This window comes from Mixophyes fleayi, chromosome 7 (assembly GCF_038048845.1).
Source record: "Mixophyes fleayi isolate aMixFle1 chromosome 7, aMixFle1.hap1, whole genome shotgun sequence".
Classification (NCBI taxonomy): domain Eukaryota; kingdom Metazoa; phylum Chordata; class Amphibia; order Anura; family Limnodynastidae; genus Mixophyes; species Mixophyes fleayi.
Window position 1 is genome coordinate 150496919 of NC_134408.1, and position 17619 is coordinate 150514537.

The 17619-nt window shown below is 46.0% G+C and overlaps 1 protein-coding gene across 2 annotated transcripts in view; it reads left to right on the forward strand.

The window, feature by feature from the left end:
- The window catches only part of PTPN4 (protein tyrosine phosphatase non-receptor type 4), an 87167-nt gene that overhangs the window by 66739 nt on the left and 2809 nt on the right, over nt 1–17619 (forward strand). For both annotated transcript variants that reach the window (XM_075181126.1, XM_075181125.1), the window contains 11 exons: nt 3036–3189; nt 3671–3754; nt 4005–4061; nt 5210–5366; nt 6366–6532; nt 7854–7944; nt 8921–8982; nt 9455–9601; nt 10007–10135; nt 10771–10919; nt 14490–14625. In XM_075181126.1, coding sequence (XP_075037227.1) covers nt 3036–3189; nt 3671–3754; nt 4005–4061; nt 5210–5366; nt 6366–6532; nt 7854–7944; nt 8921–8982; nt 9455–9601; nt 10007–10135; nt 10771–10919; nt 14490–14625 — 1333 coding nt within the window. The remainder of the gene's footprint in view (nt 1–3035; nt 3190–3670; nt 3755–4004; nt 4062–5209; nt 5367–6365; nt 6533–7853; nt 7945–8920; nt 8983–9454; nt 9602–10006; nt 10136–10770; nt 10920–14489; nt 14626–17619) is intronic.

Sequence of the window (17619 nt, forward strand, 5' to 3'; positions counted from 1 at the left end):
TGGTTATTATTATTATTATTATTATTATTATTAACCTTTATATTGTGCCGCTTGAGGTTCGCAGCGCCGTACAGAGGACAAACAACAAGACAGTACACGGTATAATAGTACGACACAGTAAACAAATAAAACTACAACTCTCAGCACAGCTACTGATAGCCTGGAGAGGTGATGGGGAGCATGGTGTGTACTCGGTGCAGGATAAAATCTATTGACTTGGGCGCGAGTACCAGGTTTAGAGCCACTGAAATAGGTGTGAAGACCATGAAGGAATACAGCCAATGGGCAGAGATCCCAAGGAGGAGGGGCGCAGTGTAACTGGTGAGCAAAAGTTATAGGTAGGAAAAGAGGGCCCTGGTCACTAGAGCTTACAATCTAAAGGTTGGTATATTTGGTCTTCTGTGAATTAGTCCATTGGATTTTGCATGTAATTTGGGGTGAACACCAGATGCAAGAGCCAACCAGAAGATAATGTCTGATGCCCCTTGTCCTGTGTCCCTTCTGTTCAGAAGATCAGTCACATTCTGTATCTGATTTGTCTCCTCGTTCCTAAGTCCCACGTGTTAGACTTTGGGAATGAACCAGAAGATTGATCTGTTCTAGATCCTGCTACCTGGTCTAACGCCTATCGCCCACATGTCGGCAGCAGATCACCTGACACTGATGACAATTGTCAGGATGTGGCGACAGTTCTCTGAAACATTAAACATGTTCAAAGAAAGAACTTTACCCTGACTGTAACCTCACCCGTGTGTCAGATTCTGTCTCCTCTAATCCGTTCATAGAAATGTAGGATATATGTGGCCATAACACGGGAGGGATTCAGTCCCTCTCTCACTGGGTGTTATTTAGGTAGGAGCAAAGCAAAAATTAGTAGCACATTTGCACCTTGGGAAAACCATTAGCACTGCAAAGGAGGGGGGTAAAATGTGCAGAGAAATTTAGAGTTGGGAGGGGCGTGTCCTAGCTAAACTCTAAATTGCAGCATCAACATAGAGCTGCCCAGTATCTGTGTGTTACATGCAGAAGCCGCCAGTATTACCCTGCATGCAGCAAATAAGTGCATTTACCCCCCTGCATTGCAACGTGGTTAGTCCAGGAGCGCACTTGCTCCTTTTTTGTACTTTGCTCTTAACTCTAAATGAGGCCACAGAGCGTAAAGTGTAATTATAGATACATAAGTGAGTAATACTGCTACATAGTAACTGTCACCAGAAATCTTGTTGTAAGATCACAAAACGTTTATTATGTGTATGTACTTATATGATCACCTGTTGTGTTTGTTTAGAGAGAGTCTATAGGTGACATAATCTGGTGTTTCCCAGGTCTGGTCTGTGAGGGGTGTTGGCTTTGTCTCCATTCTTTGTGGTAGGAACAATGTGATTGGGATGATGTGCGGAGCTGGGGTCACTCTTGGTCTCATCAGGCCACTTGGTATGTGGATCGATTTTGTGCCCCTTTCCCTCTCCTCCCCCCATAAAGCACAGATTTGTTATGTACCCAGACCTCAGCCACGTACCATGGTATCTGTCAGTGGTGATTGGCTCCCTAAGTGCCAGTCTTACCAGCCAGCTTCGCTTTGGACGATGGCTCGTTCAGACGTACTCTACAAAGCTGCACTTTACCATATTCTTTCCCTTTTATTTGTAACGGACGTGAAAGTGGATTCTCCAAAGGATATTGTGAGTCTTAGAAATGTCCTTATATCCTCCCCTGGTTTCTTAGATTATTTGATGAAGGTTTTGTAGGACCAATGACGGACAGGGTGTACTTATTTTGGAATTAATTGTACACAGCTGGACAACAATCAGTTGAATATGTGACATTAAAGACCTGACTCCACCCATGTTTTTTTGTGGTATTTTTTCTTTGTAATTTTAAAAAAAAAAGGGTTGATTGTTAATTGACATATTGTGATAACGAACTATATAAATCCATTTTGTATCCATGATGAAATTCAATAACTGAATAATGACAAAGCAGTGAATACTTTTTATAGCCTCTGTATATGACCCTTGTTATAAGGTGGTGTTATAAAGAGGTAGCACTGTGCTCTCCTTGTTTCCCTGCTGGTTGGGTACAATGTACCGGGCTGTATTTACATGTGTTACCCTTTCTCCTCCTGTTTGTTCTCATACTTAATATGTGTCATTGTCTCTAGTTCCAGGAACGTATAGGGGTAGAAATTGGTGGCTTTTGAGTCTTTTTACTTTTCTAGGGGGGGGGGGGGTTTCTGCTTTATTTAACTTATTATTTTTTATTAAAATGACCCTTAGTTAATCAGAATAGACCTTATAATATATACAATATACAAATATATTTTAATTTTTACAGCAATGGTTTGTATGTCGGGTCCAGTGAGATTTACACTGAGATGTAATCTGAGTCTTAGACGGGAACTGTTTGGCGGTGTCTCCGGAGCCCGGCTCCCGGTACGCGGACATCATTCCTGTACACTGTAAAAATACACAGCATATATTGAACGTCCATTAAAAACTCAGGGTGGCATTTAAGGAGTTAAACACTTCACTGTCTACTTCTGTTACCTAGAACCGTTTTGTGAGCAGGTTTTTAGGAAGTTACAATCCCGGTTCTGTGTTACATGTATACAGATGTATTGTGTTTCCATGTTACATTCGGGTTGTGATATAAAGTGTAACCACAGCAGAGCTCTGAGTTCAGTTGGATGATTAAGTAAAGCTGCCCCTTTATATACACTCTCATGTTCCCCTAATCATGCTTAGTACATTGGATGTGTATACCAGTTATAGTAAAGGTTATCTGACGTCTGCAGCCTGTCTGAACCGGACAATCCTCCTAAAATGTCGCCCTGTGCCGGCAGTGACGCCATACCGTACCCCTGCTGTACTAGAGTATGGGAGAGAAGTGCTACGCTTACTTAGTAGCTCCTGATATGGGGGATTAAACAAATAACAGGGGTAGTGTGAGTTGTTGGTTTGCAGATTTTCCGGGATGGGTGTTGATTATGTTAAGTAAATTCCATGGATTGAGGGTTTGATTATTTCACACTTTAGCTCACAAGACAATTCAGTAGAAGCTCCTCCTCCGGCGCTGCCACCTAAACAATCTAAAAAGAACAGTGTGAGCCAGATCTACCACTCCCAGCAAGAACTGGAAAACCACGTCAATGAAGAGTTTGATCCTCTTTGGTCTCCGGAAAGGTCCACGGTGAGTCTAACACCTCCCTGCAGGCCCCCAAACCTCCACTTTCCCCCACGCCTCGTTTGGTTGATATTTCGCAGAATAGATGTTCAGCAGTCTCCATCCTTTCTCATCAGTTATTGTGACCTGAATGGACGGAGCATTGACAATGTCCTTACTTCATTGTTACTGTATGGATTATTTCTGGCCCTGGAGCAGAGTAGAGGTGATCCTGGGAGTGGCCTCCTATATAACTCCCCTATTTCTGTCAGGTTTCCTCTGCTCTCATGGAGAAGAAGTCGCTGTATTTACGATTATCAATAATTTTCCTGCTTTTGTGTCTATTTTAACATTAATACTGCGATAAACGCGCAGGAGGAGATCCCACAAAGCGCCCAAATCCCTTCTTCCAACGGCAGCGGAAGGATACTGGGTCAGAGGATACAGGGGTACAACAGATGGAAGCCTATATTGTATTGCCCTAAATTCCTTGTATATATTTTTGCAGCCCAACGGTCTCGTACCCCATGACAATCTTGTGTTGATTAGGATGAGACCAGATGAGAACGGGCGATTCGGCTTCAATGTTAAGGTAAGAGTCCAGGTTCCCTAAATTCAGTGTGTTTCCTTATCGGCCTTTGCCGCGGAAGGTAATGTGTTTGGCACATATTGTAACCTAAGGTATTAAAGTCTATATCATAGTTTATCACCATCCTATTATAATACTAGCTGTTAATGGGGATCTTTGGCCTTTTGACACAGGTCATGTGATTGGAAATACTGTAGAGAAATGGAAATTGTATCATATGTAAATTATACTGATCTGTGTTGTGTCTCTACAGGGCGGCTATGATCAGAAAATGCCGGTCATAGTGTCCAGGGTGGCTCCCGGAACCTCGGTACGTGGCCCTCGTGTATTTGTATTCTTGTGCTAGATCTCTCTGTAGGTTCTTTTCCCCGCTATGTGCAATGATACCCTGTATATTCCTTTTACCATCAAAATTGTATCTTCATTATATATCACATGGGATTTATAGGAGTATGCTGGACAGTAGGTTTTTATTGGTGTTTTTAAAATACAGAGGGATACAAAATTGAAAAAAGGGGGAAGGGGATACAATTAGGAAAGGAGGATAAGGGGATGGAGTACATTGATATAACACAGCACACCATATGTAGATAATGTTAGATCTGCTCTAGGAACATATATGTGTGTCTGTGTGTCTGTGTGTCTGTGTGTCTGTGTGTCTGTGTGTGTGTTACACATAGTGGAATCTTGTCAGTGGGGAGGAGGCAGCCGTGGAATATTTGATGCCGATTGTTTCCATTTCTGGGGTTCGGGTCCAAAACACATGTCTCGATTCCCCAGCTTCACTTCCAAACATTTGGAAGCTCTTGGCCATAGTTTGTGGATCTTATTGGGAGTCATGTACACTATTTCTGGCTGTGAAATATAACATTAGAAAGAATGATGGAGGTGATTTTAATATGGGGTTTGTTCTATTTTGACAATTGTATCCAATGGCTTACATACAGGGAGATAGAAGGCTCTTTACATGTGGTTCAGAGTGCAGTGTAAGTGTGTGGGACACGACTAGAAGTGCCGTAATACAACTAAAGCTGTAGATTTATCACTTAATATTATTTATTCGAATAGTAAAATAGCAACAATTTATACCTTGTAATATTTTATCCATACAAAATAAATAAACCGCTACATTCTACATCTGTATTAGTGTGTGTGCAGATATATATATATATCATCATCATCATCACCATTTATTTATATAGTGCCACTAATTCTGTAGCGCTGTACAGAGAACTCACTCACATCAGTCCCTGCCCCATTGGGGCTTACAGTCTAAATTCCCACACACACACACACACACACACACACACACACACACACACACACACACACACACACACACACACACACACACACACAGCCAATTAACCTACTAGTATGTTTTTGGAGTATATATATATATTCAGACCGTGGTGGGTGAGGCCTTGTGTCTGACGTGTATCCTGTCACCCATCGCAGGCTGATTTGTGTGTCCCCCGTCTTAATGAAGGGGATCAGGTTGTACTGATCAATGGACGGGACATTTCCGAGCACACTCACGATCAAGTAGTCATGTTTATCAAGGCGAGTTGTGAGCGGCACTCGGGGGAACTGGTTCTGCTGGTGCGACCGAATGGTGAGTGTGAGTTACACTGACACCCGGGGCTATTGTGTCGTCTGATCTAACTCTTCCATCTGGAAACTAAGAGAGCGAGGGGGTCATTAACTTATGTACTGATATAGTAAATATATGACTATGAACATAAAGCTAAATGTACGTTAAAATAATCATGTGACAGAAGGTTCACCCTGTGGTGACCCATCAGGACATACATAATATTCATTCTCAGTCCTCACCAAGTCCTAAATTACTGTTACTGCAGGATTCTGGGACAACTTCTAAATAGATAATGATCATTTTCCTAATTGGAGAGTCACAATGTTTAACATTCCACATGTTACAGACACCTGTAGATCCCTGGATGTAACTTTTGGTGTCTCTGATTTCTCGGAGCATCGCGTGGTCTGATCTTCAGAGACGCCGACTTCCAGTCAGATAGTGATCGGCATCAGTAGTCTTTTTATGGCCTTGATTGAAATCCAGCTATGTATTAACAGCCTAACTGGCCCATCCAGATCCCAGAGTATATAGGATTTACCTTCACAGCTCCTTCCTGTTCAAACTCTCTATATAAAGTCTGGATTATATCTCAGACAGTAAGTGTATTAAAACAGCTTCGGTATGCGCTTCATTTCTGTCATAAGGTAGCAGTAAAACTAATATTAATAAGTTAAAGGTCTCTTTATATAGTTTTAAGCAAAAACATCCGATTGAAATTGCTTTCTATTACAAAGTCTGTTCTCTCTATAGTATGGTCTATTTATATTTATTGCATCATTTTGTTTGAGAGTTTTTAGCTGCATGTTTAGAGCATAATTATCCTTTTAAAGGTGTAAAACATTCGCAATATGGCACATTAGAAATCCATCTTCATATTGTGCATATGGGAGAAATAGGAGCTGACCGGCTAAACAGCGAGTGAATCATCTAAACACGTAGAAAGAATTGTCTAGTTTATTCAGACTGTTGAATGAGACCATATTCTGTTCTCAGATGTGTGTTTTGTATTCTCAGCTGTCTATGACATAGTAGAAGAGAGGATGGAGACGGAGCCGGATTTCCAGTATATCCCGGAGAAGACGTCCATAGACTGTGTTCATTCAGACAACGACGCGCTGAGGGAATCTATGATTCAGTTGGCAGAGGGTCTGCCTAACGGGACAGTCCTGGTGCAGTTCGATGTAAGGAGACCCCATCCCATCCCAGCTATGTAGTGTCTCACTGTTGTGGCATGATGCCAACTAACGCCGTGTGACCCTCTAACCTTCCAAACGGCCGCACGTTACCCTTAATCGCAGTAATAAGTTAATAGAGCCCACACACACTCAAAAACCCCTTTCAGATTTCCCTGCATGTCACTCAAAACCTCTACTCACCCCCAAAACATCCCTCCAACCTCCACCCACTCACCCTCATAAGCCCATTTACCCCAAAATGCCACTAATACCTCCACTTGCCCTAAAACTCTGCTCAGCTTCCTCATTCACTAATTTAATGAGAGCCTTGGCCGTGGGTGAAGCATACAGCAGAAATGGGATCGATGAGTCATGAAGCAGGAAGGATCCTGGGGGGAGGGGGGCTTGGCTTATCTGCAGTAAAACTAATATAAATTACTTTTTAACCACATAATGACTCCTAAAACTACTTTTCACTTAAAAACTACATTTTAACAGCACTATTTGGAATAAAGACTATTTAAGTGACATTTTGAGGAAGAATCAAAATATATCTAAATAAAAGATGACTAATTCTTAACCTGGGTCATTCATAAAATATATCAATAATTTTACATTCATTTAAAGGATTTACTTTGTGTGTAAATGTTTTTAAATAATGGTAAATAACCCATAGGGTCTTTTTTGCAAAGTAAACTATTCTAACTTAATGGTTAGGTACACTCTCTAGTTGGGTGCATCTAGCATGTACCTTCCGTTTAATTTGGGGTGATGAGGGCTTTATGCGGATGAAGATACAGTGCCCACCCCCACCCAGCGTCCTCGGCCAGATGTCAGTGACTTTGCAATATATAAAACAACAAGCTCTTTAATAGAGTTTATGTTACCAACTAATTAAGGTTCTTAAGGAAGGAAAAAAATGACCTCATGCGTCTTTTATACTTAAATATCTCTAGGAAAATATCCACAACATCCTTAAATGTTTGTACTATACCCCCATAATGTCATATATACACTGCTGTTTGTTTAATCTGATGCAATGTAACACATCCATCATTATTCACTCTCGTATCTGCTAATTATGTCTGGACGGGAATGTGGTTTTTTATATATACCATATATTTTTTATATACCTAGAGCCCACAGGTCCCTCTCGTCTGCTTTTGTTGGGAGGTTATATTTATTTACTTCATATTTTCTATTTAAGTGTGAACAATAGCAGTATGCCGGGGTTTTCTTGCAGTGTAAGACGTGACACACGGACACGTCAACCTAGTTTCACGTGATCACTACAGTTTGTCGTTTTCTTCTCTTCTCTCTCATTCAGCAACTGTACAGGAAAAAGCCGGGAATGACAATGTCTTGTGCCAAATTACCTCAAAATATTTCCAAAAATCGATACAGAGATATATCGCCTTGTAAGTGTGATCTCCCTGTTGTGTTGTCATCTTTCTGTGTATTACAGAGATTGTACTCATCATTCTGTTGTTGTGTCCTCTATCCCCTTCCTTTACCCCCTCGTTTTCCTTCTCTCCTGTAATAAAGATCTTTTACACAGAATTGTAATGTAATCACATATGTATACTGGATAATTAGGTTTAATGGGATCTGATCTATGTGGAACTTTCCGTTCCAAAAAAAATAATCAGCAAATGGCTGAAGGAAGCGGCCTGGGAAACGGCTGCACGCCATGAACATGGATTTATACCTGGAGATGTGCGAGTGTTGGGACCCCAGATACCTCCAGTGATACAGGCGCCTCTGACGCACAACGTAAAATAAAGATCAGGAAGCTGAAACTTTTTCTGCAGTCCAGACAAACTAACTCTACCAATCAGCGCCAGAGGACTTGTCCCAGTTTAATAGTGCTCGCTGCAGCCAGTGACTGGGAAATAATAACAATGAGCCCCTGTAATGCTGGTATGACAGTGCTAGAGAATATTATAACACCTCTAGTTTCTAATACACAGACTCCCCCTCCCATTATCATCCTTTTTCTCTGGTATTCAGTATGTTCTGTATGACTGTTACAGGGGCAAACGCAGGATTTGTAGAGGGGGGTTTCCACACCACGCCACCAGTGGGCGTGACCAGCATGCATGGGGGCGTGGCTATAATATTAGACAGTGCTTGGCTGCTCTCCAACTCTCCCTATCCCCATAATATACATGGGCAATGCTGCGTGCACTACTGTTAGGTGCAGCTCTCCCTTTTCAAGCAGGGCCGTGTGAAGTGGGGGCACGGTCCAGCCAACTCAATTATACAGTGTCCCAGGCTTGGAGGGGGGTTTCTAGGCACTAGGGAACCCCCCTCGGTTTGCCTATGTGTTACTAATCAGAGTACAGGACATGTGATCTCTATGTAACTCTCCCATTCTGTGCTTTGTTCTTGTAGATGATGCTACGCGGGTCATTCTACATACCGGCGACGATTACATCAATGCTAATTATATCAATGTGAGTGCTCCGTGTTCCGGGATATTGTGCTGTTCTTGTCACATTTTCCAGATGTTCCAATCAAACTAGGATATATATATATATATATTACACTCTCTGCAGAGAATAACTATCACATAATGTACATATCTCACCATCTGCTGAATATCCTAATGCTATATATTAGTGATACCTGGTTGCTATGGGTTACAGCATCTTCTCTGCACAGTTACTTATAGAATAACTTTCATGTCACCCAACGCGTCATAGTTTTGGGATCCATGAACACAGATCTGTATGTGCACAATGTCCCACCGTTACTCCCTGTGTTAACGACCTTGAGCCGGGGGAGGGGATTTGGCAGCAGGATTGTAAATCCGACCCTCAAGTCACATAAACCGGTATTCCCAGAACACATGTCCGGCTGACTGATTTACAGCCTCCACGACTGATGTTGTAATAATTCCACCTTCTGTTTCTTTATTTACTGCAGATGGAAATTCCTTCTTCCAGCATAATCAACCGGTACATTGCCTGCCAGGGACCTCTGCCCAATACTTGTCCAGACTTCTGGCAGATGACCTGGGAGCAAGGTTCATCCATCGTGGCGATGCTGACCACGCAGGTGGAGCGGGGACGAGTACGTACAGGCGCTGACTGCGATGGTCTCCTCCTTATTGTCGCTGGGCCGCCCAGGGCAGCCTGTATATAAACGTAAAGTACTAGTTATACTGCACCTTGATGCTGCCTGGTGACCAGTTACAGGATGTTGCGTTTATTCGGGGTAGAATTGAACAAAGCTCTATAAACTTCCGTATTACTAGATAATGATGACATTTACCTGAAGTGACTGTAGATCTAGTAATAATCAGCAGCACAGTATGACCGGCATGTACCTGTGATCCTGAGAGATGTACAGGATCCTTCTGTGAGAAGGAAGCACTCGGAATAATATCAGTATCTGCTCCGTATCTTAGGGTGGAAGCGGAATTGTATTTCCCAACATCGAGTAATTATAACAACCGTCTAATTCTGGTTATTTCAGGTAAAGTGCCACCAGTATTGGCCGGAGCCCACAAAGAGCTCTGAATTCGGGAATTTCCAGATCTCCTGCCATTCAGAGGACGGAAATCCTGCTTATGTCTTTCGGGAGATGACACTAACTAACCTGGAGGTAAGTCCTTGTTCCCGCTCGCTGGCATCACAAATATCCCTCACTAGTATTATTACTAATATCCCTCACTAGTATTATTACTAATATCCCTCACTAGTATTATTACTAATATCCCTCACTAGTATTATTACTAATATCCCTCACTAGTATTATTACTAATATCCCTCACTAGTATCACTTGCTCGTATTACTCAGTAATATCGCCCCCTAGAACCACTCACTAGTATTACTCCCAACACAAGGATCGCAAAGCAGAGACAAAAGCACAAATGTAATGTAAAGTATTTTGCCGGAGCTGATGGGTGTTTACAGCACATTGACCATTAGACCCATTTTCATGGTTTTCTGCTGCGTGGGTGTCACTAGGAGTTACTCTAATAGTGATGTCTTACATGGGATAGGTGACCAGCAAGGACCTAGCCCTGCCGACCTGGTGCCCCTATCATTGTACACCTGATATATGATGGGCAAATGTGATGTTTCTGGTATTTTTTTGTTACGCACTCTGCAAAAATTTTGCGCTGTTTTCTCTATTTTGGTTCTTTAAATGGCGCTCGGTGTGATCTCCGGCGCTGACGGAACAGTTCCTCTTATTACCCGTATTACAGTGTTACCTTTGTCTTGTCTCCCTTTAGAAAAACGAAAGCCGAGCTCTCACCCAGGTCCAGTACACAGCGTGGCCAGACCACGGGGTCCCCGATGATTCCAGCGACTTTCTGGACTTTGTGTGCCTGGTGCGGCAAAAGAGGTTTAACCACGATGCGCCAGTGGTCGTCCACTGCAGGTACTTTACCACCACCTTCCTCTGCGCACCGTGTGCAGGTGGTAGTATTATACCCACCATCACTGCCACCTTGCTGTGCCCACCATGTGTAGGTGGTAGTGTTATACCCACCATCACCGCCACCTTGCTCTGCCCACCATGTGTAGGTGGTAGTATTATACCCACCATCACCGCCACCTTGCTGTGCCCACCATGTGTAGGTGGTAGTATTATACCCACCATCACTGCCACCTTGCTGTGCCCACCATGTGTAGGTGGTAGTGTTATACCCACCATCACTGCCACCTTGCTGTGCCCACCATGTGTAGGTGGTAGTATTATACCCACCATCACCGCCACCTTGCTGTGCCCACCATGTGTAGGTGGTAGTATTATACCCACCATCACCGCCACCTTGCTGTGCCCACCATGTGTAGGTGGTAGTATTATACCCACCATCACCGCCACCTTGCTGTGCCCACCATGTGTAGGTGGTAGTATTATACCCACCATCACCACCACCTTGCTGTGCCCACCATGTGTAGGTGGTAGTGTTATACCCACCATCACCACCACCTTGCTGTGCCCACCATGTGTAGGTGGTAGTGTTATACCCACCATCACCACCACCTTGCTGTGCCCACCATGTGTAGGTGGTAGTATTATACCCACCATCACCGCCACCCTGCTGTGCCCACCATGTGTAGGTGGTAGTGTTATACCCACCATCACCGCCACCCTGCTGTGCCCACCATGTGTAGGTGGTAGTGTTATACCCACCATCACTGCCACCCTGCTGTGCCCACCATGTGTAGGTGGTAGTGTTATACCCACCATCACTGCCACCCTGCTGTGCCCACCATGTGTAGGTGGTAGTATTATACCCACCATCACCGCAACCCTGCTGTGCCCACCATGTGTAGGTGGTAGTATTATACCCTCCATCACCGCCACACTGCTGTGCCCACCATGTGTAGGTGGTAGTATTATACCCACCATCACTGCCACCTTGCTGTGCCCACCATGTGTAGGTGGTAGTATTATACCCACCATCACCGCCACCTTGCTCTGCCCACCATGCGTAGGTGGTAGTGTTATACCCACCATCACCACCACCTTGCTGTGCCCACCATGTGTAGGTGGTAGTATTATACCCACCATCACCGCCACCCTGCTGTGCCCACCATGTGTAGGTGGTAGTATTATACCCACCATCACTGCCACCCTGCTGTGCCCACCATGTGTAGGTGGTAGTATTATACCCACCATCACTGCCACCCTGCTGTGCCCACCATGTGTAGGTGGTAGTGTTATACCCACCATCACCGCCACCTTGCTCTGCCCACCATGTGTAGGTGGTAGTATTATACCCACCATCACCGCCACCTTGCTCTGCCCACCATGTGTAGGTGGTAGTATTATACCCACCATCACCACCACCTTGCTGTGCCCACCATGTGTAGGTGGTAGTATTATACCCACCATCACCACCACCTTGCTGTGCCCACCATGTGTAGGTGGTAGTATTATACCCACCATCACCACCACCTTGCTGTGCCCACCATGTGTAGGTGGTAGTATTATACCCACCATCACCGCCACCCTGCTGTGCCCACCATGTGTAGGTGGTAGTATTATACCCACCATCACTGCCACCTTGCTGTGCCCACCATGTGTAGGTGGTAGTATTATACCCACCATCACCGCCACCTTGCTCTGCCCACCATGTGTAGGTGGTAGTATTATACCCACCATCACTGCCACCCTGCTGTGCCCACCATGTGTAGGTGGTAGTATTATACCCACCATCACCGCCACCTTGCTCTGCCCACCATGTGTAGGTGGTAGTATTATACCCACCATCACCGCCACCTTGCTGTGCCCACCATGTGTAGGTGGTAGTATTATACCCACCATCACCGCCACCTTGCTGTGCCCACCATGTGTAGGTGGTAGTATTATACCCACCATCACCGCCACCTTGCTGTGCCCACCATGTGTAGGTGGTAGTATTATACCCACCATCACCGCCACCTTGCTGTGCCCACCATGTGTAGGTGGTAGTGTTTTATCCACCATCACTGCCACCATGTGTAGGTGGTAGTATTATACCCACCATCACCGCCACCTTGCTGTGCCCACCATGTGTAGGTGGTAGTATTATACCCACCATCACCGCCACCTTGCTCTGCCCACCATGTGTAGGTGGTAGTATTATACCCACCATCACCGCCACCTTGCTCTGCCCACCATGTGTAGGTGGTAGTATTATACCCACCATCACCGCCACCTTGCTCTGCCCACCATGTGTAGGTGGTAGTATTATACCCACCATCACCGCCACCTTGCTCTGCCCACCATGTGTAGGTGGTAGTGTTTTATCCACCATCACCACCCTCGTTTAGGGAATGATTAGTGTAATTTATAGTCCAGAAGAAACTTCACACATTGAGAATCACTCGGCGATCCCTGACTGTATGTATTGGAATCCTCTATGTCCCATCGATAGAGGTGCAGTTATTGTGGCGTGTGCCCTGAATTCATTATTACTGACCTTATATCTCTCCATACATCCCATTACTTATAGACGTAGCTTGCTGTGTAACTATCTGGAACAATTGTTCCCAATTTGCCGACAAGGACTTGCCCGACTTGAGAAAGGAGAAGTTGGCAATCACGAAACTATCGTAACACTGAAGGTTTCAAATCACTAGCTGCCAAAACCACGAGGAATGAAGAGGACGCCACACAGAAAGTCATGTTATTATTAGGGGTGTTAAGAGAGTAATGCAGGGAGGCGCTGGATGTACAATATTTTATGGTAAGTCTTCTACTTTGTACGTTCGGCGCCTCTCTGCATTACTTCCTTAACACCCCTAATAATAGTATAGTCCCAGTAAGTCACATGACTTTCTGTGTTCCGGCTTCTGCATTCCTCGTGCTAGCCGGGGACACGTACCCCACCCACTCTGGCAATGGGGTTCCTATCATTACACAGCTAATGAGAGAAATATCGCCACCTGGTGGCCAGAGACAACTGAATTTGTGACAGCTTGTGATGAGCAATCAGCGTGCTCATCATACAGGATATTTTCATACATTCACAATTGAACAGCTTTTCCACAGAACAAATATGGACTCCTCAGTCGTAGAGTAACAATATTGCTGAAGAAATCAAAGTACTGTTTTTCTTGTGTGAAGCTGTCCACCTCTTCAGAGAGGCCAATTCCCTCTGTCCCAGAATCCTCTATTTTTCTTCTGTGTTACCTCTTGTGTAAGAGCAGCGTCCCCGCTCTCATCTGTGTACATTAATGTGAATATCCCGGTCTGTAATGTCCCTCCGCATCCTCTGCTGTCTGACAGGGTTTGTGCTGAACATTGCACTAGTGTTATGTACAAAAACACTTAATGGTAAGATAAGAAAGTGAAGAATATCACAATCCCTTTCCATGTGTAGAACACTTATTTCAACTAATTTTGTTACTGCATTTTCTCAAAAAAGTGTTTGTGTGTAGAATACATACACAGTACACATCACGTGTTTCACAGACAGTATAACACTCTTACATGCGTGTTATTCTTCCACGACAGTGCTGGCATTGGTCGGACAGGAGTGCTCATCACCATGGAGACGGCGATGTGTCTGATAGAGTGTAACCAGCCCGTGTACCCACTGGACATTGTAAGGACGATGAGAGACCAGCGAGCCATGATGATTCAGACTCCGGTAACACTCTCCAAACCGTTATATTGGGATTCTCATGTCGCTGTAGCGCAGCCCTCAGACTATCAATCTACTGGAATGGGTTAGTTTAATATGCTGGGCAGGAGGCTGTAAACCAGTAACGTGATGAGAAGGACGTAGGGTAAGACACAGCGGCACACGCCAGTAACGTGATGAGTAGGACGTAGGGTAAGACACAGCGGCACACGCCAGTAACGTGATGAGAAGGACGTAGGGTAAGACACAGCCGCACACGTCAGTAACGTGATGAGAAGGACGTAGGGTAAGACAGTGGCACACGCCAGTAACGTGATGAGAAGGACGTAGGGTAAGACACAGCGGCACACGCCAGTAACATGATGAGTAGGACGTAGGGTAAGACACAGCGGCACACGCCAGTAACGTGATGAGAAGGACGTAGGGTAAGACACAGCGGCACACGCCAGTAACGTGATGAGAAGGACGTAGGGTAAGACACAGCGGCACACGCCAGTAACGTGATGAGAAGGACGTAGGGTAAGACAGTGGCACACGCCAGTAACGTGATGAGAAGGACGTAGGGTAAGACACAGCGGCACACGTCAGTAACGTGATGAGAAGGACGTAGGGTAAGACAGTGGCACACGCCAGTAACGTGATGAGAAGGACGTAGGGTAAGACACAGCGGCACACGCCAGTAACATGATGAGTAGGACGTAGGGTAAGACACAGCGGCACACGCCAGTAACGTGATGAGAAGGACGTAGGGTAAGACACAGCGGCACACGCCAGTAACGTGATGAGAAGGACGTAGGGTAAGACACAGCGGCACACGCCAGTAACGTGATGAGAAGGACGTAGGGTAAGACAGTGGCACACGCCAGTAACGTGATGAGAAGGACGTAGGGTAAGACACAGCGGCACACGCCAGTAACGTGATGAGAAGGACGTAGGGTAAGACACAGCGGCACACGCCAGTAACGTGATGAGAAGGACGTAGGGTAAGACAGTGGCACACGCCAGTAACGTGATGAGAAGGACGTAGGGTAAGACACAGCGGCACACGTCAGTAACGTGATGAGAAGGACGTAGGGTAAGACAGTGGCACACGCCAGTAACGTGATGAGAAGGACGTAGGGTAAGACACAGCCGCACACGCCAGTAACGTGATGAGTAGGACGTAGGGTAAGACACAGCGGCACACGCCAGTAACGTGATGAGTAGGACGTAGGGTAAGACACAGCCGCACACGCCAGTAACGTGATGAGAAGGACGTAGGGTAAGACACAGCGGCACACGCCAGTAACGTGATGAGAAGGACGTAGGGTAAGACACAGCGGCACACGCCAGTAACGTGATGAGAAGGACGTAGGGTAAGACACAGCGGCACACGCCAGTAACGTGATGAGAAGGACGTAGGGTAAGACACAGCGGCACACGCCAGTAACGTGATGAGAAGGATGTAATAAAGTAAGACACAGCGGCACACGCCAGTAACGTGATGAGAAGGACGTAGGGTAAGACACAGCGGCACACGCCAGTAACGTGATGAGTAGGACGTAGGGTAGGACACAGCCGCACACGCCAGTAACATGATGAGAAGGACGTAGGGTAGGACACAGCCGCACACGCCAGTAACGTGATGAGAAGGACGTAGGGTAAGACACAGCGGCACACGCCAGTAACGTGATGAGAAGGACGTAGGGTAAGACACAGCGGCACACGCCAGTAACGTGATGAGAAGGACGTAGGGTAAGACACAGCGGCACACGCCAGTAACGTGATGAGAAGGACGTAGGGTAAGACACAGCGGCACACGCCAGTAACGTGATGAGAAGGACGTAGGGTAAGACACAGCGGCACACGCCAGTAACGTGATGAGAAGGACGTAGGGTAAGACACAGCGGCACACGTCAGTAACGTGATGAGAAGGACGTAGGGTAAGACAGTGGCACACGCCAGTAACGTGATGAGAAGGACGTAGGGTAAGACACAGCCGCACACGCCAGTAACGTGATGAGTAGGACGTAGGGTAAGACACAGCGGCACACGCCAGTAACGTGATGAGTAGGACGTAGGGTAAGACACAGCCGCACACGCCAGTAACGTGATGAGAAGGACGTAGGGTAAGACACAGCGGCACACGCCAGTAACGTGATGAGAAGGACGTAGGGTAAGACACAGCGGCACACGCCAGTAACGTGATGAGAAGGACGTAGGGTAAGACACAGCGGCACACGCCAGTAACGTGATGAGAAGGACGTAGGGTAAGACACAGCGGCACACGCCAGTAACGTGATGAGAAGGAAGTAGGGTAAGACACAGCGGCACACGCCAGTAACGTGATGAGAAGGACGTAGGGTAAGACACAGCGGCACACGTCAGTAACGTGATGAGAAGGACGTAGGGTAAGACAGTGGCACACGCCAGTAACGTGATGAGAAGGACGTAGGGTAAGACACAGCCGCACACGCCAGTAACGTGATGAGTAGGACGTAGGGTAAGACACAGCGGCACACGCCAGTAACGTGATGAGTAGGACGTAGGGTAAGACACAGCCGCACACGCCAGTAACGTGATGAGAAGGACGTAGGGTAAGACACAGCGGCACACGCCAGTAACGTGATGAGAAGGACGTAGGGTAAGACACAGCGGCACACGCCAGTAACGTGATGAGAAGGACGTAGGGTAAGACACAGCGGCACACGCCAGTAACGTGATGAGAAGGACGTAGGGTAAGACACAGCGGCACACGCCAGTAACGTGATGAGAAGGATGTAATAAAGTAAGACACAGCGGCACACGCCAGTAACGTGATGAGAAGGACGTAGGGTAAGACACAGCGGCACACGCCAGTAACGTGATGAGTAGGACGTAGGGTAGGACACAGCCGCACACGCCAGTAACATGATGAGAAGGACGTAGGGTAGGACACAGCCGCACACGCCAGTAACGTGATGAGAAGGACGTAGGGTAAGACACAGCGGCACACGCCAGTAACGTGATGAGAAGGACGTA